The sequence below is a fragment of the Corvus moneduloides genome, chromosome 7, assembly GCF_009650955.1.
Source record: "Corvus moneduloides isolate bCorMon1 chromosome 7, bCorMon1.pri, whole genome shotgun sequence".
Taxonomy (NCBI): domain Eukaryota; kingdom Metazoa; phylum Chordata; class Aves; order Passeriformes; family Corvidae; genus Corvus; species Corvus moneduloides.
In genome coordinates, this window is record NC_045482.1 from 23,333 (window position 1) to 44,417 (window position 21,085).

At 46.6% G+C, this 21,085-nt stretch overlaps 1 protein-coding gene across 1 annotated transcript; it reads left to right on the forward strand.

Annotated features, from left to right (window-relative positions):
- Positions 1-125: 125 nt before the first annotated feature.
- Positions 126-20,921, forward strand: MCM3AP (minichromosome maintenance complex component 3 associated protein). The gene is made up of 28 exons (XM_032114321.1): positions 126-965; positions 1,049-1,272; positions 1,907-1,985; positions 3,241-3,388; positions 4,149-4,345; positions 5,312-5,451; positions 5,840-6,037; positions 6,252-6,520; positions 6,707-6,869; positions 7,447-7,607; positions 8,068-8,312; positions 9,126-9,316; positions 9,958-10,058; positions 10,836-10,967; positions 11,633-11,746; positions 11,897-12,049; positions 12,453-12,650; positions 12,951-13,019; positions 13,743-13,877; positions 14,291-14,444; positions 14,856-15,114; positions 15,444-15,541; positions 16,339-16,729; positions 16,848-17,105; positions 17,590-17,719; positions 18,338-18,532; positions 19,167-19,317; positions 19,431-20,921. The coding sequence occupies exons 1-28, from the start codon at positions 194-196 to the stop codon at positions 19,587-19,589; spliced, it is 5,484 nt and encodes a 1,827-aa protein (XP_031970212.1). The 5' UTR covers positions 126-193; the 3' UTR covers positions 19,590-20,921.
- The last annotated feature ends 164 nt before the right edge of the window (positions 20,922-21,085 follow it).

Genomic DNA, 21,085 nt, shown 5'->3' on the forward strand with positions numbered 1-21,085 from the left:
AGACCCCGCCCATCACCTGGAAGCCACGCCCGCAGCGCAGGTCCCACCTCTCTCCCCGCCCCTACGGGCCTGCCGCCGCCGTAGCCCCGCCCACTTCCCCACTGGACTCCGCCCCATGGCTGGGACCTCTCCCTCCCGCGCATGCGGATCCCGCTCCTCCCGGCGGTCCGAGGCCGCTGCCGTGGCTGCAGCGATGTCGGCGCGGGGACCGTTCCGCGGCCCGCCCTCCTTCCCGCCGCCGCTGCGCTTCGGGCAGCCCGCCGTGTTCGGCCAGGGCGGCGGCCCCGCCGGCCTCCCCTTCGCGCCCGCCGCCACCTTCGCGCCGCCCTACGCGCTGGGCCAGGCGCCGGCCCCGGCGGGAAACGCGGGATTCAGCTTCAGGCCGCCCACCAGCCTGGGCGGCTTCCCGACCTCCGTCGAAGCGTTGGGTGGCGGCGGCGGCGGTGCCTTCGCAGCTCCCGAGTTCCGCTTCAAGGCGCCCGAGAGCGCCGCCGCCTTCAAACCGGTGTCCGGCGGCGAGACGGAGAAGGGCCCGGCTGCTCCCGCTGCCTTTGCTTTCTCGTCGCCCTTCGGCTTCGCATCTGAGACGGGCCCCGAGGCGGCGGTGGCGCGGGAGCCTTTCTCGTTCTCGCGTCCCGCCGCCGCTTTGGGGCGGCCGGAGGAGAGAGGCCCGCGGGCGCTGCCGGAGGATCCGGGGGAGGCGCCGTCCAAGGGGCTGAAGCGGAAGGAGGAGCGGGAGCGCTCGCCGCGGCGGGCGGCGGCGGGCGGGCGGGCGGCAGCGCCGCCGGAGAAGCGGGCGGTGGTGCTGAGCCGGCCCCGCGGCGGGATCCTGTTCGGCCGCACGCTGGAGGATCTGCTGCGCAGCCAGGCCCGCGAGCAGCGGGAGCGCGGGGACGGCCCCGAGGCTGAGCGGGGACCCGCCGAGGAGCCGCCGCCGGCCGAGGCCCGGGAGCCCGCCCGCGAAGGTGGGCGGGGGTCTGGTGAGGCAGCGCGGCCGCCCGGGTTTCTCCGTGGCTGCTGACTGCTGTCATGTTCTTTCTCGTCACAGATGCGGCCCCCGCCGCCCCTGCTCGCCGGAGCCGCGGCAGCGAGAGCACGGAGGGTCTGGGGGGCCTGCCTGCCGCCGAGCTGACGGCCATCCAGTGCAAGAACATCCCTGACTACCTCAACGACAGGACCATACTGGAAAAACACTTTGGCCAGTTCGTAAAAGTTCGTCGGATTATGAGCAGGCGTAATAAAAAAATGGCTGTTATCCACTTTTTTGATCACGTGAGTATCAGAAGTGGCATTACTCTTGGGTGTGTTCAGCCTGGAGAAGTCTCCAGGGATCCCTTAGAGCCCCTTCCAGTGTCTAAAGGGGGGGCTTACAGTAAAGAGAGAAAGCAGCTTTTTACAGGGACCGATTGGGAGAGGGCAAAGGGAAACAGTATAAACTAAAAGAGGAGTTAGGAAGAAATTCTTTGAAGGTGATGAGGCCCTCGCACAGGTTGCCCAGAGAAGCTGGGGCTCCCCCATCTCTGGAAGTGTTCAAGGCCAGGTTGGACGGGGCTTGGAGCAGCCTGGGATACTGGAAGGTGTCCCTGCCCATGGCAGGGGGATGTAGCTGGATGGTCTTTCTGGTCCCTTCCAGCCCAAACCAGTCTCTGATCCCATGAAGAAAGATTTAAATCTGAGTGCTTGGGGTGGGTCCAGCGCTGATGAAAACTACACTCCTGGTTGTAGAAAAGCAGCATTTTTTGTGGAGACCAGTTCAGCTGATTGCATGTAGGTCTTAAATGAGGTTAAAATACAGCAACCAGAATTTTTTGGGAATCGGTAAATGTTTCTCTGGCAAAAACTGCACTGTGGGTTTCAGTGTTGTGATGCCAATAGGTTTCCGTGCTCTGCTTTTGTTTTCTTTCAGGCCTCTGCAGTTCTTGCCAGAAAAAAAGCGAAAGAATTGCACAAAGACATAGTAACATTTTGGCAAAAGAAGAAAACAAGTAAGTCTGTGTTTCCAGACTACTGGGTGTGCCAGCTGCTCTTTTTTATCCCTGTTGTGCTGAGAATGATACCTAAATTATCTCCGTAGTAGAAGATATCACGGTTGAATCCTTAAAGCAGTCACACAACAGCAATATGGTGATGTTCAACTTTGTGCTTCTGTCCAGAAGTAGGATGTTCTTTGGGGATGTAGGAAAACCCAGTCTGAAATGCCTTGCTGCTGCCTCAGATCATGGACTGGGATGTGAGCTTCCAGCTTTCGGGAAAAGGTTCTGAGAACCAACCTAAGGAAAGTGTCCTGAGAACCTCTGCAGTGTCTGCTGACGTTGCTGTTCTGCGTATCAACAGTTAGACACTGTTTGAACCAAAAAAGAGAACAACCTACAGAGTTTAGATTCCACATTCCTGGATTCCAGACTGTGCTTGGGATTAGGGCAAGAGGAGATTGTTCACTCCCCAGGGCAATACTTATAATGTCAAGTGCTTCCCTTTTTTTAGCTCCATGAGTGCAGTGTGTCTGCCTGTGAGATCCTAGCCTGGGGGTGCACTTCAGCTGCCAGCAGATGAATATTTCACCTCAGCTTTGACCAACCACAGCCTTGCCTTCCAGAAAACAAACAGCTGCAGAGTTGTCTCCCCGAGAATTAACATCTTGAAGCAGCAGCTCTAGGGCTGCCTCTTTGCCTGTGTCATTTTATCGTGGTGTTATGTCTGTGGCAGCACGTGTGGCAGCATTCTGAAATAACTACGCTGGGAGGGTTTAAGAAATCCAGTTGATGGAAAAGTTGTTGTTGGGAGAAGAAATTCTCCCTTCCTGCAAGTGTTAACTCATGCTGACCTGAGTCTTAAGATTGGGTATGTGAAATAAATATTTTCAATAGGAGCACTGGGAATTTTGATTTATGCAGGTAAAGTGGATTCATATTCCATACGGAGTTATGACTTTTGGATTATATCCCATACCTGAGAGAACTTTGATTCAGTTGAGGATCAGACTTCATTTACTGATAATTACTGTTACTGCTAAGTGATATTTTCTTGAAAAAAAACTTACTCTTTATAGAGCAATGATCTTGATAGCAAGTGCTGGAAACTTGATACAGGTCCTAGTGCAAGCTGTTGTGGAAGTTTTACATGCATGTACAAGATTTGGAGTCTTAGTTTTCACCACCAGCCCCAAGAAAGAGGTCAAGAAAGAGCTGTTGCTTAAATTGCTTGGCAGGTACCTGGTTTCATGTTTACGTGTCATTTCAGGTCCAGCAAAAAGAGAATTTTCATCCAAGGAGAAGAAAGCAGGTGAAGATGATGGAAGGCAAAGCAGTGAAGAGCAAAGCTATCAGCATTCCCCTCTTAGAAAACCTTTAATAAGATCCTCTGCCAGCAGTGTCATGCCTGGGAGAAGGTATGTCCTCTCCTCTGGGAATCCACCTGGCAGGAAAAGCTTGGAGAAAAATGGTGATCATTGTGTGCCAAATAGTCATGCCCTCTTCAGGGAGGGTGCTTACCTTCTTTTCTGGTTTGTCTGAATTAGAAGCACACAGCTCTCACACCTTGTCAGAAGGATACTCTTAGTGGCTTATTAGGGTCTTCTACTTTGGATTTTGTTCGTGAAAGCATGTGTGAGGCATGAGGGAAGTGAACAAACACTGCAGAGCCCAGCTAGGACTGAGCAGTAATGACACTGTCTGTGGTCGTGATTCAATGAGCTTCTCAAGCAAGCAGTTTCCTTTGGAGGCAATTAGAGTTCTGTGGAATGAGAGTCTCCTTTTTGGAGTAGTTTGGATCATTGTCTCATTTCAAGTGAACAGTCTTCCTGGTTTGTGGCAGTCACAGAAGTGGCAAGGTTGATCTTTGTCATACCTCAATGGTGTGTCTAGTCTGACAAAAGTCATTTGATATGTATACATAATTATAAAATTAGTCATATGTTGAGAATGAGTCAATGTTCCTTGATTTAAAAATTATGTTTGTATCTGGGGTCTGTAAAATTTTTTTATAATCTCTGTTGCTATAGAAAGCATGTTGGTTTTATCTCTGCACCAGCAAGCCGGTTCCTAGCTTAAAAGTACAAACTGCTGTGCCATAGTGATGCAAAATGCTACAAGAGCCGTCCATTTCTGTCCCCTCTAAGACCCTTTCAGTAATACCTTTTCTGGTTTTAGTTCTCCAGCAAAGAAGCCTGGCCTTCGAAAGGCGCTGCAGTTTGAAGCCGAGCTGTTTGATTCCAGTTCTGAAGGGCAGAGCTCAGAGGGCTTGGGAGCTTCACTGTTGTCCCTCAGTAATCTGGTGGGATTGGTGGCTGAGACACCTGAAGAGAGATACAGGCTCTTGGACCAGAGGGACAAAATCATGCGACAAGGTAATTAACACAAGTTAATGAGTGTAACATCTGCTTCTCTGCTGGAAAGAAGTAAGTGTTTGGGTTTTGTGGCAAAGCTGTTAAAACACTTAAACACTCTTAAAGGAGTGTTTAATGTGGAACAGTCTGTAAAATACTCTCCTAGTATATTACTTTTTGTATTTTTTTCTTGTAAGACACACAAATCTGTTTTACTTACTGCACATGCAATTTCTTGTGTAGAGGGAAGGGCAGAATGTTCATCTTCTGTGAAGAGGGCATGTAGGGAGATCTGCACCTTTACAGATTCTTTAAAGAAAGTTACCCAAAGCCTTATGAATGAATGAACTGCATTTCATAGAACCACAGAATTGTTTGAGTTGGAAGGGACCTTAAAGCCCATCCACTCCCACCCCCTGCCATGGGCAGGGACACCTTCCAGTATCCCAGGTTGCTCCAAGCCCCGTCCAACCTGGCCTTGGACACTTGCAGGAGTGGGGCAGCCACAGCTTCTCTGAGCAACCTGTGCCAGTCCCTCTAGTATCTGTCCAAATTCAAACTATTGTACAGGTGAGAATTATTTCAAAAAATGTCCTTTTGTTTCACAGTGCTCGTTGTAATGCCTTCCAAGCTGTTCTTGCAGTTTCAAAACTGATCCTACTTCTAATTTAAGAACTTACTTTTAATATTGACAGACTTCTTGTCCACTTAATGCAGAATTTTGAAATTGCTGGGTATCTTTTAGAAGCTTCAGTCTTTTCAGCAAAACTCTCAAAATGTGCAATCCCTGGACAGGCCTCAGAGCGGGGAGAACCCCGTCCTCGTTCATTTCTGACTGTATCAAGGTTTGGGTACAGCCGTACATGCTCAGGGATGTTTTGGCACATCAGTGTAATAGCTTATCGTGAAGCAAAAAAACCAAAACCCAAGAGATGCTTTGTGTTTGTTCAACTCTTTCTTTCTTTCTTTCTTTCTTTTTTTTTGTAGCTCGAATAAAAAGGACTGATCTTGGCAAAGCAAAAACTGTTGTTGGCACTTGCCCAGACATGTGTCCTGAAAAGGAGCGTTACATGAGGGAGACAAGAAACCAGCTCAGCATCTTTGAATTGCTTCTAGGATCTGACAAGGTATGAGATTCCCAGGATATCAGTATGCCTGATGCTCATTGGAGCTGTCAGTATTGTTTAGCTGATTACAGGGTTAATTCTGGTGCAGAAATTCTGTAGGCTGTTTCATTATTACCTTTCAATTCCCCATTGGAAAACAAGAATTGCTTTTTCACTCTGTCATGTCTTTTATGTAGTTAATTAGAACTATAGTTCCAAAGCTATAATTACATTATTATATGTAATTATCTGTAACCATATATCGTCTTGAAGGTTATGAGTTGGAGACTAAGTCAACGCTTCAGTAGTCTGCTCCTTACTGAAGTTAAAGGCATAGGTGGGATGAAATCTACTGCTGCAAAGTCGTACATACTTCTCGGATTTTGATTCTTTTCCTCACCTCTTGCAGGTGGATCATGCAGCAGCAATCAAGGAATATAGCAGGTCTTCAGCAGATCAGGAGGAACCTTTGCCCCATGAACTGAGACCCTCTGAGGTGCTGAGCATGACCATGGACTATTTAGTGACAAACATTATGGATCAAGGAGAAGGAAACTACCGAGAATGGTATGACTTCGTCTGGAACAGAACGCGTGGAATAAGAAAGGTAAGCACTGTGGATGGAGATGTTTGGTGATAAAAAGCAAGAGATCCCATCGTGCTGTAAAAAAGGGAAGCAAAAAGCAATAGTTGTTGAAACGTTTTGAATTGCAGAGTAACTCAAAGCACAGTGAAATGGGTTTTCCAGAGGTACTGCCAGGTGACTGTGCTCTTCCACTAGTTTAAAAAGACATGTAATGAACTCTTTATCATTCTGTTAGGACATAACCCAGCAACACCTCTGCAACCCGCTGATGGTGTCTTTGATTGAGAAGTGCACTCGCTTTCACATCCACTGTGCTCACCACTTGTGTGAAGAGCCCATGTCCTCCTTTGATGCCAAAATCAACAATGAGAACATGACTAAATGCCTGCAGAGCTTGAAGGAGATGTATCAGGACTTGGCTAACAAGGGGATTTACTGCAAGAGTGAAGCAGAGTTCCGAGGTTATAATGTCTTGCTGAATCTCAACAAGGGTGATATTCTCAGGTGGGAACAAGACATCACTTGTTTTCTCTCTTTGCCTCTGGGAAGAATTGAGTTTAGAATTAAATCCAGACAAATTGTAATGCTCCTGATTTTAATTCTGTGCTGTTAAATTTTAATTTCTGTGCTGTTGAATTGTGATTGTTCAATATTGAAGCAAAAGGTTTGTCGCTGTCTTTTGTTCCACAGAGAAGTTCAGCAGTTTCATCCAGAGGTTAGAAACTCGCCTGAAGTTAGATTTGCAGTTCAAGCTTTTGCTGCATTAAACAGCAACAATTTTGTGAGGTTTTTCAAGCTTGTGCAAGCAGCTTCCTATCTGAATGCCTGCCTCTTACACTGTTATTTCAACCAGGTGAGGAAAAGACAGATGGATATTTTTTAAAGTGTTAATGAGTAAGACAGTCTGGGATTTGGGGGAAAATCAGCAGAAAACTTAGTAGATATTGAGCCTTAAAAATAATATTGTTACTGCTTCTTCAGAAGTGTTAAAAATTTATCAGGAGCTTTCTGCTGTGATATGAAAGGCAAATACGGAAATGCTTTTTTTTTTTCTTGTAATTGTGTACAAATACATGTTTCCCTGAAAAATAATTGGGAAGCAGAGAATACATGTTTCCCTGAAAAATAATTGGGAAGTCCTGAGAATCTTGCAAAGCAAATATGAGCCTGCCGTTTCAGAAGCCCTTGCAAGGTGTTTTTTCTGTGCAAGAATCACAAAGGGATATGCTCGGAACAAATATCATGAAAGAGGAACAGAAACTAGAAAGCAAGCGCATAGAATTTAGAAAGAAAGTTAAATCGAAATAATTGTTTGTGTGTATACTTGATGACAAAGTACTGGTGGATTTAAACACGATTTGCATGTTTATTGTACACTTTATAGTACATTCTGGGCTCTTTCCTAGTAGTTACGTGGCCTTTTCCCCCAGATTCGTAAGGATGGTCTCAAATCCCTCAATATTGCCTACACTGTGAGCACCCAGAGAAGTACAGTGTTCCCCTTGGAGCACCTGGTCCGCATGCTGCTGTTCAAAGACTGCGAGGAGGCAACTGATTTTATAAGTTACTATGGGCTGAGTGTATCAGATGGGTAAGTGTGAGGAAAATGATGCCTGGGAGGGTTAGCCTGATGCCATGCAAAGGGGTAATGTGGGGGAGCTGCTCCTGAAGGTTGGATCCAGAGAAAGAATAGGCCAAGAACAAGGGATGGGGTCTCTGTAGGAAAGAAGGATACAGTTCTGCTTCTTGGGAAACCGGCATTGTAGTGATGCCTGTAGGGTGGCATGAAGCTGAACGGTGCAAACCGGCTGTTAGAGGATGTTGGAGAACAGCAGTTCACAGATGTTTGCCATGGAAATCCATACATTGTAAGGAATGTGGATCCAAACTTGGAACGTCGAGGAACTGGAGAAGGAAAAATCCCCTCGAGGATGCCAGTTAGTGGTCTATTCCTGTCAGCATTCAGAAACAATACGTTTCAGAAGTGAAAGCCCGTAGGTTACTGGAGCTTTGAGGATGTACTCCTGGTTGTTACTTTCACTTTTCCGCAGGGGTTACGTGGAGCTGAATCGCTCGGCTTTCCTGGAGCCAGATGGATTACCCAAACCACGTAAATCCCCGTTTGTCAGCCAGAAGCTCACTGTCTCTGTTGGGGAGGTTGTGAATGGGGGGCCCTTGCCCCCAGTGCCCCACCATGTACCCGTGTCCAGCTTCAACGGGCAGAACAAGTACATTGGTGGAAGCACCTCTGTGGATCAGGCTGGCAGTAGCCAAAAACCCAGCGGGGAAGCACCAGGTGAGAGCAAACCTCATTTAGGTTTTTTAGGTACTGCTCAGAACACACTGCTGAGTCAGTTCTGTGAGCAGGTTTAATGTACGGAGCAGGAACTGTTCTTGGCTCAGACATTGAAATGGCATGGAAATTTAGATGTAATGAAAGGATTACAATTTAAGTCATAAGAGAGTCACAGAATGGTTTGAGTTGGAAGGGACCTTAAAGCTCATCTAGTTCCAGCACCCTTGACATGGCAGAGGCACCTTCCACTAGACCAGGTTGCTCAGGTGTATTTATGTATCTGTAAAAGCCAAGAACAACCTGATTATTAAAATGTATTTCCCAATTCAGGAAATACACTATTGATCCAAATTTTGCCAACATAAGTGAAATAACAAATGTTTGACTACTTCAGAAAGCCAACTTCCCTTTGCAGTTTGCATGTTTTTATTTGCAGCTGTTTGTTGCACTGTGTGTATAAACATGTCAGTTTTCAGGTTGGCTGAATGTGTGCTTTTCTGTCCTTGCTGGAAGTACAGATAGTGTGTGTAGGTGCCAGATGTGCCTGACTTAAAACAGTTGCTTTTTTGGAAATATATGTGCTTGCTACTGGGGATAATGTGCAATTAAGTTTTTAATTGTTTTGTATAAAACATTTATAAATATAAAATAGTTTCTATGATATATTTTTAACTTTAAGGCAACAAGCTGCTGTTACGGATTTATTTTATGACCTCCCGAGTTTTATCACACAAGCCAGCTTTTTGAAGAAAAGATCTGCTTCTGCTTGTGACTGATCTGGTTTCCTGAATTTTTCTCCTCTCCCCTCTCAAGAAGGAAGAGTGGAAAGCAGAGGTGTGGATTTAGAGGCCACAGCAGTAAGAGTCCAGCCCCCAGCTCATCTTCTGCCCTCACTGTTGCCTCGTCAGCTGGTGCCAGTCTTGCCTCCTGCACAGCCCATTTCCCAGCCTGCGGCACAGCCTGAGCCTCCCCCTTCAAAGCCTCAGCCTGGCTACTCGGACACGGTAGGGAAATATTTGGGAAAGATCTGTGAAATATAATAAAAGGTAACCAAATTCTAAGGGTATTTCATTTTTCTGGAATGTGCATGTATGTCAGATGAGACATGACAAAGTTTCTTCTTGTGGGTACGTGACCATGAATGCTGGGTCTTGAATGTGTACCCCATGTACCTGTGCTGTTTTTCTCCCTCCCACACAAGTTTTTGTGTGCTGATGCTGAACCAGTCTCGGTGTCTCATTGCTTTGTACAGTACAGTTGCCATATTCTACCTAGATAATGGTAAATGTCAGTGAAGGTTAGACCTGATCATTTGGAATTAAATCAGCTAGAATGGAAGTCTAAAGTAAAAAAATAAGAGTCTCTCTCCTTAGTTATGATTTCCTAAATTGACTTGCCCGTATTTAGTACAAAAATCTGCTTTTGTTTCTGGGCTGTTACTAACCTTTTAGATAGTCTAAATAGTCTGAAGTTTGCAGGCTGTTGTGTTTGGTCAAGTTGGCTCAGTTTGTAAGCAGAAATACAGATTATGCTGTGAATTACAGTCAATTAAGCAAGGCTGGAGAGCCTTATTCCCAGTTTACTCCCAGTTCCATCCTGAGAAGGACTGCACCTTGGTTCAGCTGCTTCCTCTGCTGTGTTGCAGGACATCGCCGAAGTGGTGGACGGGCTGGTGCATGACGTCCTCAAAGGAGAGTGCAGAGAAGTGGGCAGAGCAGGAGCAGCTTATGTGGCTGCTGCCATCTGGTAAAGAGCATTTATTGCTGGTTCTCCTGGAGTCTGTCACCACAGCTGCCCCTTGCCGTAGCAGCACCGTGTGTGAAGATGGTAAAACTAAGCACTGCCAGGTCTGTGGTGGAGACCGTGTTACTGATGCAGTGGAAGGGAAAGCAGACCTTTCTTCAGATGTCTGTCACATCCCAGCTCTAGCCTAAGGGGAGGCTGACCCAAACTTCTGGAAGCTTTGTCTGGCAAGAAACCTCTGTCATGGACGGGAAGGTGCCCAAAGGGGGACAAGAGGAGCAAGTCCAGATCTGGCTCCTTCTCTGATTCTCATAAACATTTCCTCTCCAGGGCAGTTGGTAGAGTCGTAGATGTAGGATGTGACCCAAACAATTGTTGGTCCATTCCCTGTGATGTCATGGTCAGCAATAAAACTGGGTTAGAGGAAGAAGTTGGGAGATCTGCGGCTTTCAGGGTGGACATTAGCTGAATACCCTCTGGGCACTGCTCTTCCTGTGCGAAGCGATGACTGGGCTACATTTATTTTGCTTGATGGGGGAGTGGGGGTGTTCCCTTTCTGCATTACAGTTTATTTATTTCCATCCATGAGTTTTCCTTTTTTCTTCCTACTTTCTTCCCTGTCCCAGTGTGGGGAGGGGAGTGAGCCAGTATCAGTGTGGGTGCTTGGCTAATGGCTGGAATCAGCCCACCACAAAGAGCAAGGTGTGGCTGAGAAAAGCATAGACTTGGGGCTTTGCATGAAAACCTGGCTTTGAGAAGAGATTTGCTGTTTCTGCACAGCGCCTCAGAGGCCACCGTGGAGGAACTCGTGACTGAAGTGATGGGGGAGATCCTCAGAGAAGTGGCTGGAAACGTGGTCAGTGTGGAAAGGCAGCGTGTCCAGGAGGAACAGCGCAGAGTGGAGGAGGAGAGGTGAGGCACGGCTTTTGCTGTGGGGCAGGGTGGGCTGGGTACACCCTGGACAACATAAGGCCAGCAGGTGCCAACCTGAGTCCTTGTGCCTCTGCTCAAGCCCGGTGTCTTTCTGCCACAGGAGCAGAACAGTCTCACCTCAAACTCCCCTGGGACTGTGGAGGCAGGGTTCCCCTCTGCATTCTCAGGTGATCTGCTAGTTAGCATTTTGGCAGCCTCAGAGCCATTGTGAAAATGGTGGGTGGGAATTTTAGGAACTGTTATTTATCCAGAGCTTCCAGAAAGGGACATGCATCCTGGCCCTGCTGCATGCAGGAACTTTTCCTTCTGAGCGAGCTACTTGTTTGTAGCTTATTGGGGTAAGAATAAATAGAATCCTAGAATGGTTTGGTTTGGAAAGGACCATAAAGATCATGTAGTTCCATCCTAGCCATGGGCAGGGATGCCACTTACTAGACCAGGTTGCTTAAGGAACCCTATGGTCATCCGTGGTTTTGAGGGAAACCTGGCTCCATGCAAAGTTGTTTATTTAGAAACCAGATACTGGGATATCAATTTTAGGTGAATTAGCTGTTTGACGCTGCGTGTGGTGCTTGTGTAGCTAAGCAGCAGGTTTGCCAGTGTAAATTTTTTCACTTGTGTAAATCTTTTCTCTGTCCTTCCAGGCAAAAGCAGGAAAGAGAAGAGTTAATAAAGCAGTTGAGCCAGTTGGTGGGTATGGAATTAATGGAAGAAGTAATAAAGGAATGTGTTAAAGAAGCTTCAGCCAATGAGTTAAGGTGTGTACAACGTGCTGCATGCTGGTGTTTGCTTTCTCAAAGGTTTCCTAAATGTGATGGACTTCCCTGTTTGCATCTCAGCCAATTGAATTGGCATTTGCTGGAGGTCTTCACCTCAGCAGAATCTTGGTTTGTTTTATTTGGAACCAGATGTGCCTCAGAAAGAGACCGGCAAGCCCGGATTGCCCGGTGTTCAGAAGAAGTGTGTGGCCACTTCATGGAGCTCTTTCTGGAGGATGAGATTTTCCAGATTGCCAAGGAAACCCTTCAGGAGCTCCAGTGTTTCTGCAAGTACTTAAAACGGTGAGTCACCACCCTGGGACTAGCTGCTTCTCTTGGGAGCACTGGCATGGAGCAGTTAACAGAGATGGAACTACAGCTGTCTGGTTGTGTTCTATTTGAGACCTTACCTCCATGATAAGGGTAGACCTTACAGTCTTAGTACCAGCCTCTGCTAAATTACTGTATGTGGGCAGGGAACCACACCTTGTTGTAGTCAGGTAATGAGCTTGGTAGAGATTCCAGCTTCATTCTGCCTAGAAACTTGTAATAGTTTATCCTTGTATTCTTTCTGTTGATCAGTGGTTTTCCTGGACACCTGCTCAGTGTGTTGTGGTTGTTGTGGTGTCCATGGTACAAATACCTGATGACAAAGGTCTGCAGAAGAGTTCGTGAATGTGACCTATTTATCTGTTCTCTTCCAAAGGTGGAGGGAAGCAGTGGCAGCTCGGACAAAGTTGAAACGTCAGATGAGGGCATTTCCAGCTGCTCCCTGTGGCTTGGATTCCAAACATCAGCTGAAAGCACTGTCCCCCAGTGCAGAGTGGCCTATAGCCATGGAGAACTTGTGCAAGAGATTTGTAAACCTGGGGAATGGAGGAAAGTTGGGAATCTCTTGCACGAGGTAAGTAAGGATACTTCCAGTGGCATCAGTTGGCAATCTGGTTGATTTTAGGAAGATAAGTTACCAAAAATTCTTCCATTGTGAATGTTGGTGGGTTTGCAGAACTGTTTGTTCTTAAATAGCCCCCAAAAGACTTTCTCCACAAATGCCATGACCAAGACTGAAAATCCAAATAAATTCTTCTATTAACAGCAACTTTCTGAAGCCTCTGTAATATTTCCTGGGCCTCAGTGTTTCTTATATTTGTTTAAAGTACCTGTTTTACACCAAAAAATACAGCCAAGAATATTTTGTTTCCAGATTGAACTGGCTGAGAAACAAGACAGTGCATGAAATTAAAGTTCAGCACTTCTACCAGCAGTTGGTAAGGTAGGCTGGGGTTTGGTTCTTGTTTTCTTAAGAAGCAAGCTGCAACAGACGTGCCAGAGATAGCAGAAATGGCCAAAAGGTATGGCTAACCATGCCTGAGTGTCCACTTGCAGCCTTGCTCCCGGGAGTATTTTGGAATAAAGGGAACAGGAAAGTCATAGAACCATAGGACAGTTTGGGTTGAAAAGGACCTTAAAGATCATTTTGTTCATCCCCCCACCATGGGCAAGGACACCTTCCACTAAATTAGTGGAAGTGTTGGGCCAGATGGTCCTCCCTGGTGTAATTTTAAGGATCTGATGGGTACTATGGGGTGTGATTCTGTACCTGGGTGGGATGGGGTCTCGGATGGGCTATGGGGGGAGAGGAGTAAGTGACCTATCAGTGACCTGGCTTGTGGCAGGAAAATACCGATTGAGATGTTTGAAGTGCAGCAGGAGGTCTGGCTTCCCATGGCTCCTCATGCTCTCCAGTGGCCTGGGTGTGTGTTGGATCAGTGTAGAAGTAAAGCAGTACACATGTGCTCCTGAAATTCCCAGAGTAAGGCTCATGTATCAGATTTAGCAGCTGCAGTTCCTGAAGGATGAGCAACAGATCTAAAGAATTAACTGAACAGTCGCTACTTGCAGTATTGTAACTTGTTCAGTGCAAGGCAGACATTCCTCAGGTGGGAAAGAGCCCTGGGGTGGATCTTTTCACCAGTTTTTTTTGTCTCTCTTTAAGTGATTTAGCTTGGACTCCCCTGGATCTCGTCTCATTAATCACAGAACATATTCCAGTTCAACAAGAACACGTTTTTTGGAAGGCACTCTTGGTTTTGCCCAGTGATGATGAATATTCCAAGGATGATCCCAATAGGTAGGCTGAAGGAGTTGACTGCTGGGTCCCTTTCTCAAACTTCTTTTATTTAGGTAGAAGAAGATCAGTAATACACAGTCCTTGATGTAATTTTGCCTGTACCATGTCAAATTTCCAGCTTGTTTTTTTTCCTCCAGAGCACTCTAAACAATATAGCTGTAATTTATTGCAGTGATCTGTATTTTCTAACGTTGTTTAATTCCTTTTGCTCATACTGAAAACAAAACCTTGATAGATGATAACTTCGTGAAAATTTATAGCTATTTATTAGGGCTATTTATCAGGGCTATTTATCATAACCTAAATATATAGAATTATGATAGACTGTGGTATCTTAAAGGTGCTGATACTAAAACCCTAAAATGCCAGTTTTGACAACAAAACCCCCCAAAGCCCTCCTTTTTGTTTGCTAGGATACTGATGGATTGGTTGAAAGCCAAGTTTATGGGAGACAAAATCTGTGAGAAAAATGCTTCACATACAGACGGCAAAATTCAAACACTGATGTTATTTAGTTCTCATGTCATGCAGGGCAGCAGAAGCATTCAAGTCAGTGTGTGCATAAAGGTAGGTGAGAACAATTTCATGATACCATAAGAGTAGGGTGGGCTCTTTTCCAGTGGATATTGTGTCCTGTCAGATGGAGGGAGATGATACTGGGAGGGATAGGGTTGTTGAAAAGGTCTGAAAAAAGATGGATTTTTTTTCTTTGGTTTCAATCAGCTGAGAAATACCTGCAGTAGCAGAACCTGAATCATCAGTTCCTGGTCCCAGAGCAGGTGCTGAAGGACACTCTCTGCTCAGCTCATCTATCAGACACATCCATGTTGCCCTGACAACAGCTTGTCATCTTAGGCTGTGTAGAGCTCCTGGAAAAGGATATGAAAGCTGAATGGCAGTGACAATAAACTGCAGATATTGGTGTGAAAATAGCTTTGTTTAGCTACTTCACTGTTGTCATCTTTGTTGCCTGTCTAGGTGGCACATGGTGCGCTCTCTGACTCAGAGCTTGATATGGCTGAGACACAAAAGGACTTGCTTGGGACTGGTGGCCTTGTTCTTCTCCTGCCCCCCCGAGTTAGGAGTGAAGATGTTGCAGAAGATGATGTTTACTGGCTTTCAGCTTTGCTGCAGCTGAAACAGCTGCTTCAGGCCAAACCTTTCCACCCCATAGTTCCCTTGGTGGTTCTAGTCCCCAGTCAGGAAGAGGAGGCCATGGAGAAAGAAGTAGAAGATGGTACGTAATTATTTTTGTGTCTTGAAAGTATGAATGTTTAGGGCTGCCCCAGGTAGAAGTGTTGTGGCTGGTGCAGCCTCTCGTTACATCATCCAGTAAAGGGAGAAGCTGTGAAGTACAGCACTTCCCAGAGCTTCCCTAAAAATCTTGAGGCCTTAAGAGCTCACCAGTTTTGGCTTCCAGTTTTCCTTCACACACAGTATTTGATCCTGAGAGCCTATGGGCATAGATGGAGGGGAGCAGCTATGCAGTGAATGCAATGCAGAGCATGTGGTCCAAGGACTTGCGTTCTTTCTCTGTGTACATGATGAGTTTTCTTACTTTTCAAGGTTTGATGCTCCAGGACTTGATTTCAGCCCAGCTTATTTCAGACTACACCATTGTAGAGCTCCCAGGCTCTGTCAATGACTTAGAAGGCACCAGAAAGGTAGGAACAGCAAGATTCAGGAATTACTTTCCATTATTTGTGACTTTTGTATTTTCACTGACCAGAGATCAGTGCCATTTGCTACAAAAAACCCCAATTTAATGTAATACTGAAAACTGCACTGAGACCAAAATTCATGGATTACCTAAACCCACTCTTGTCAGCCCTGCCTGTCTTACTGCTCAACAGAGTAGTGCTGACGGTGGGTAAACCTTTTTATCCTTAAGCTCTTAGACGTAAAATGCAGAGGACCCTTTGTAGCTCTTCTGGCTGCTGTGAGATTACCCAGAGTTACCCCATCTTGGTGGATGGGACTGAGATGCCTCTATCCTCTCGTGTTCTGTACACAAAGAAGATTGTACAGATCTCTCCCTGACAAGCCCAGAGTGATGCTCCCCCACAAACCTTCACAACTTAGGTCTGCACTTCAAGGACTGCCATGATCAGACATGGTATAGTCACCCTGCGCGGATTTCTGTGAATCTGTCCAATTTTTCTTGGATAAGTTTTCAACAACCCCAGCATCCTGCAGCAGGGAATTCCACTGCATACCTATACCTCATGTGAACAGCCTCTTTTTTGTCTGTTCCTGAGCCTGCTGTGTGGAAATTCAGTTTGTGGCCACCTAGCTGGAGAATTACTGTTGCAAATATTGGTATGATGATACCTGATTTATTGGCCTTTTGCTGCATATTCTCTTGGAGAGTGTTATTCAAACTTAGGGTTGCAGGATTGAATCCTTTGTGTCCCGATCATTGCAGAGCAGTTTCCAACCCTCCCTCTTTTGTGTGTCGTAGGTCTCTGCAGCTGTGGGCTGGCTGGTATCCCAGTGTCCTGCCTCCCTTGAGCTCTGCAGCCAGACCCTTCAAGAGTACATTGAGGATGGGATTGATAGAGAATTTGGCAAGCGTTTCTACCACGACTGGAAGGAGAGGCGTTTAGCTGGGCTGCCACCCCAGGAGCCTGGGGTCATCATAGAGCTCTACAACAGCGTGCTGCAGTTCCTGTCAGATGTGGCATCCTCAGAGCACCTTTGTGACTTGTCTTGGCCTGTCACAGAGTTTTCAGAAGCTGGGGGTAACAAGGTGTTGCCCCACCTGCAGTGGAACATGCCAGATCACCTGGCCTGGCTGAAGAAGGCTGTGCTGTCCTTCCAGATCCCATACCTAGATCTGCCTCCTTTACGTGGTAGGTACTTCACACTCCAGTATCTTCTTGGCAGCACGTTGTTCTCCAAGATGTGCCTGTGCAGTGTAGGTTCTGTCACAAATTCTTGCAGCTTAATTTGGGCTTTTTTGTTCCACAGCTCCCTGGCGTCCTGTTTGCCACATGATTTTTCAGTATGTCTCACAGATTGCAAGTTCTTCCCACACTCAACCACTGATCCAGTCTCAGGTGGAGAATCTGCTGAGGAAAACTTACCAAAATTGGAAAACCAGAACAACTGGCAACTCTGATGAAGATGGACCTTCTGTTGATGAGATTCCTTGGGATTGTATCTTGGCAGTCTGTATTGATCATAAACTGAGAGACTGGAAACCACCCAAACTACCTATTGCTCCAGGTATCGTGTCCTCCTGCAGCATGGATGATGCTTCTTTTGTGATGGTATTTAATATGTTGCCAGCGGTGCCTTTACATACAGCAGCACGTGATGTGTAGCAGGGAGGCAGCTGTGGTCTTGCTGTGTTCTGCACGTGTCTTCTCTCTGGAGTGTGTATTTAGTATTGGTTGTGGCTTGACTTGATCCTGTGACTGCAGACGTGGCTCTGGTCAAAGTCTTTCAGCCCTGCCCTCCCAGTGGGAGAGGGTTTGCATTAAGCAAAGGCCAAGAGTTACCCCTCAGAAGCCATGTGAGCATGGAGGGCAGGCTGCCACAGTTAATTATCACTTTCATTGATTAATGAAGTTTGTCCCAGACTGTGTTTGAAACGTGTTTGAAAGTGAACAATCGCTTTTCTCCCAAGTTGCCCTTTTAATACTGAGCTTCTCTTCTGAAGGAGAGAACCTGTGCAAATGATAAACGTTGGGCTTGGGTTTATTCACAGAAGCAGTAAGTAAAGATGGTCAGATTCGTGTGTACTTCTTCAAGGAGCATTTAAAGAACTACACTGTGCCTTTCTCGTGGGATCAAGCCAGGCTGAGGACACAGGAGGAGATCCGGCAAGGCCACGAGAGGTGAGGGAGCCTGCACGGTGCTGAAAACCAGCACTTGGCATCTTCCCAGAAAGTGCTTGCGTACATCTCCCCTAAAATGATGTACAAGCTGAAACAGGGTAGTAAGCAGATTTTATTTGTACAGGGTTACTCAGCTCTCAGAGAAAGGATTGCTTGGGGAGTGCTGAAAGTGTCTAAGTGGAGAAATTAACTTCTGCCAAAAAAACCTGCTGCTGAGGCTTTGGAGTTGTGCAAAGCATGGAGGGAAAATAGTGTGAGTCTGAGAAAATGCTAGATAGGTTGAGGGGGAAGGATGCCTTAGAGCTGTGTGGCAATAAAGTATTTGAGGTGTCAAATCTAGCTCACTTCCCTAGCCACTCTTTTCCCTCTTGGAAGTTTAGCTGCAGCTCTGCTGTGTAGTGAGTGATGTTTGGGGTGAATCCTGTGCTCTTGTCAGATTAGTTCCTCTCTAATCCCATGCACAGGTGGTGGTGTGTTGGACCCTGGCACACGGGCATTATTTCTCCAAATGATCGCTTCTCGCTCCCTGCTATTTCCAAGCTTCAAGCTAATAGGGAAAAACCAACACATACCAATTCATGTGGTTTTGCTTGTTGTTTTTTTTCCTGCGTGCTTCAGGTCAAACCTAAAATCTCCCAAGTCTTTTAAGAAACCCTACAGCATCTCCATGGTGCCGGGTCCATATGGCTCGGGCATGAGCCTGCTGCCAGGTCAGAAAGTGAGCATTCCCAGCACAGATGAATTCAGAGACACATCCTTGGCCCAGGAGTGTCCGTTGGCACAGCTGAAACGGGAAAAAATAGAAAACAAGAGGTAAGTTCCCAGAGCAGCATCTTTTCCTTGCAGCTCCAGCCCAGGGTTGTAAACAATTTGTAACTTGTATGGAATAGGAAGTTAAACTGTGCTAGAAAAGAGCCCAGACTGTCTCGAGTTCCATCTGATTTCATCTAGCACAAAAGTGCAGTTCCCTATTACCTCCTCTGTGCGTCATGGGAACAGTCCAGGATGGTAGAAGTTCTTGGAGCTGTCGGCAGTGTTTGGAAACTCTATGGTCAGTCACGCCACCAGAACTGAAGCAGTACAGTGTGTACAGTGGTCTGTGTGTCCCCCAGTGTCACAAATGTCTACAAAGTCCTCTCTGGGATGTCAGGTCGTAGCAATGCAGATCACAAAGGTGAAGTACTAAAGCTTTTGAGGTTAGTCCAAGAGGTTTTTGTCTCTTCTGCCTTCCCATAAGTTGAGTCTCTTCAGTCTGTGTGGCTCCTTTCTGTACCGCATTCTTCTGTGATGGATTTCGATAGTTGCAGTGGGGTACATCAGACTGTTTGAATATGGCTGTGGAGATCAGATGCTTCTGAACCCAAAAAACCCCTCTAAGTGTAACACATCGGTTACAGGGACAAATCCAGGCTGCCATCTGACTGGTGCTCTTGCCCTTCCCATCCAGGTTTGAAGAACAGCTGCAGCAATACCTAGCTGAGGACATGGAGCCCCTTGGGGATCTCTTGGGTCTTCCTCTCTACCTCCCCCAATCTCTGCTCTCCACCCCAGCTGCCACCTGCCCCTTGGTGAAGACTCCCATGTCAGCTGCTCAAGAGGTAAGAGAAGGTGGTTCTGAGCTAAACTAAAGCTCTGAGGAGTGCAGTAGCTGCAAAACCCGCAGTGGGAATTACCTTGGGAGAAAGTCTCAGTCTCATCTCTTTCTGCCCAGGCTGGGGGTCAGGAGGGACACAAGGTTCCGGAACTGGAGCGAAGCCCTGCGTTGTCGGACAGACTCAAACACTTGCAGCAGCTCCTCAGAGCCACGGAGGAGGCTGAGGCTGCCTCCGAGCTCCACCTCTCTGCTCTGGTGGACATGGTGGACATTTGAGCCGAGCTGAGACACGGAGATTCAGGAAAGAAATCCATGTCCAGGTGATTGAACAGGTGCACTCCTGGGGCACGTTCCAGAACAAGCAGGTGTTCTCCTGGGATGAGAACGTGGAGCAGCCGTGGGGCCTGGGCCCTTGGCCCTTCTCACATGGCTGCATTGCACAGGGCCAACGCAGCCCTGTGTCATGGATGGTCTGGGACTCCCTCCTTTTCTGCTCCACAGGCACGGAGACGAGTCAAATGCTTTTTCTTGGAAGGCCTTAAATGGCAGTGGTGTTTTTTGTTTCTCCCAGCTCTCCACAGCATTGTGGGCAAACACAGCTTTATCAGGTTCAGCTGTAGGGTAGCATGGGTCTGTGGGAGCACTGGACCAATTGCTCTCCACAGACAGTCCCTGAAATGTTGTCTCAGTCTGTGCTTCCTTCATGCAGGAACTGCCTTGCAGCAGCACTGTGGTTTAAAGTTCCTATTCTGTTCCCAGGAATGTCAAAACTATGATTCTCAAGTTGGAGCAGCATTTGGCCATGTTTTTGTTTATACTTCCTGTTGCTCAGTGCACATCCAGAAGAATTTTTGTTCTTCTGGGCCCAAGTTCTATTTTATTCAATGTTTTCAGCATTAAAAACGGGTGTGAGGTGTTTATTCCACAGATTCCATGTCATGCTGGAAAACAGTAGTCTTCAGTAAACAGCTATGGAGAAACAATTTTCCTTTTTTTTTGGAAGAGCAGATTGCCTGCATTCTCCAGCATTTAAAAGCCTTTGGAAGTTGAAGGCATTTGGTTCTAGTTTATTTCCCAGTAAATAATATGAAGATGTACTTCATGTCTGCAGTATTCCTATACAGCTAATCTTTTTATTTTTCTTACAAAATCAGCCAATTTTTCTCAAACAGAGCCTTCTGCCTGGTGGAATATAAATTACTGCACTAAACTGATTATCTAGTGTGCCCAACCCCGGCTGAAATCCTCAGTAGTCTGAAACTGTTGATTGCCTTCCAAAAAAGTAATTTTACAGTTTTCTAAAGTAACATTTCATTTGTATTATTTCTCTTAAACCCAAAATAGCAATAGTAGCTTAATGCTAAGTTGAAATAAATTTAAATTGGAAAGTGTGTGCTTTGAGGCTGTTCCTGCTCCACATGCTTTTGTTGGGCTGAGTTTTGTTGAGTTTAACTGGTTCCATGTGAAGGGAGGCCTGTGTCCTGCTTTTGATGTTCTCAGTTTACCTGGAATCCAGCTGTCAAAACCTAACAGAGCTTTGGGCGTGTGGCTCATATAATTTGCTGTAAATTGTGTTTTGTATTCAATAAAATTTTTAGTGGCTTGAAAGGTGCCTTGTTCCTCTGTAAAAGCTCATGATATGGGATGCTCTCGAGGAGGGGGGTGGCTGCTGTCTTTTACCCGGGGGCGTTTTGGGGTATCAGTGCAGGGGGGGGCTGGTCTCTCTCCCGGCCCGCCATATAGTTTACCTGTGGATGGGGGACCCAGGGCAG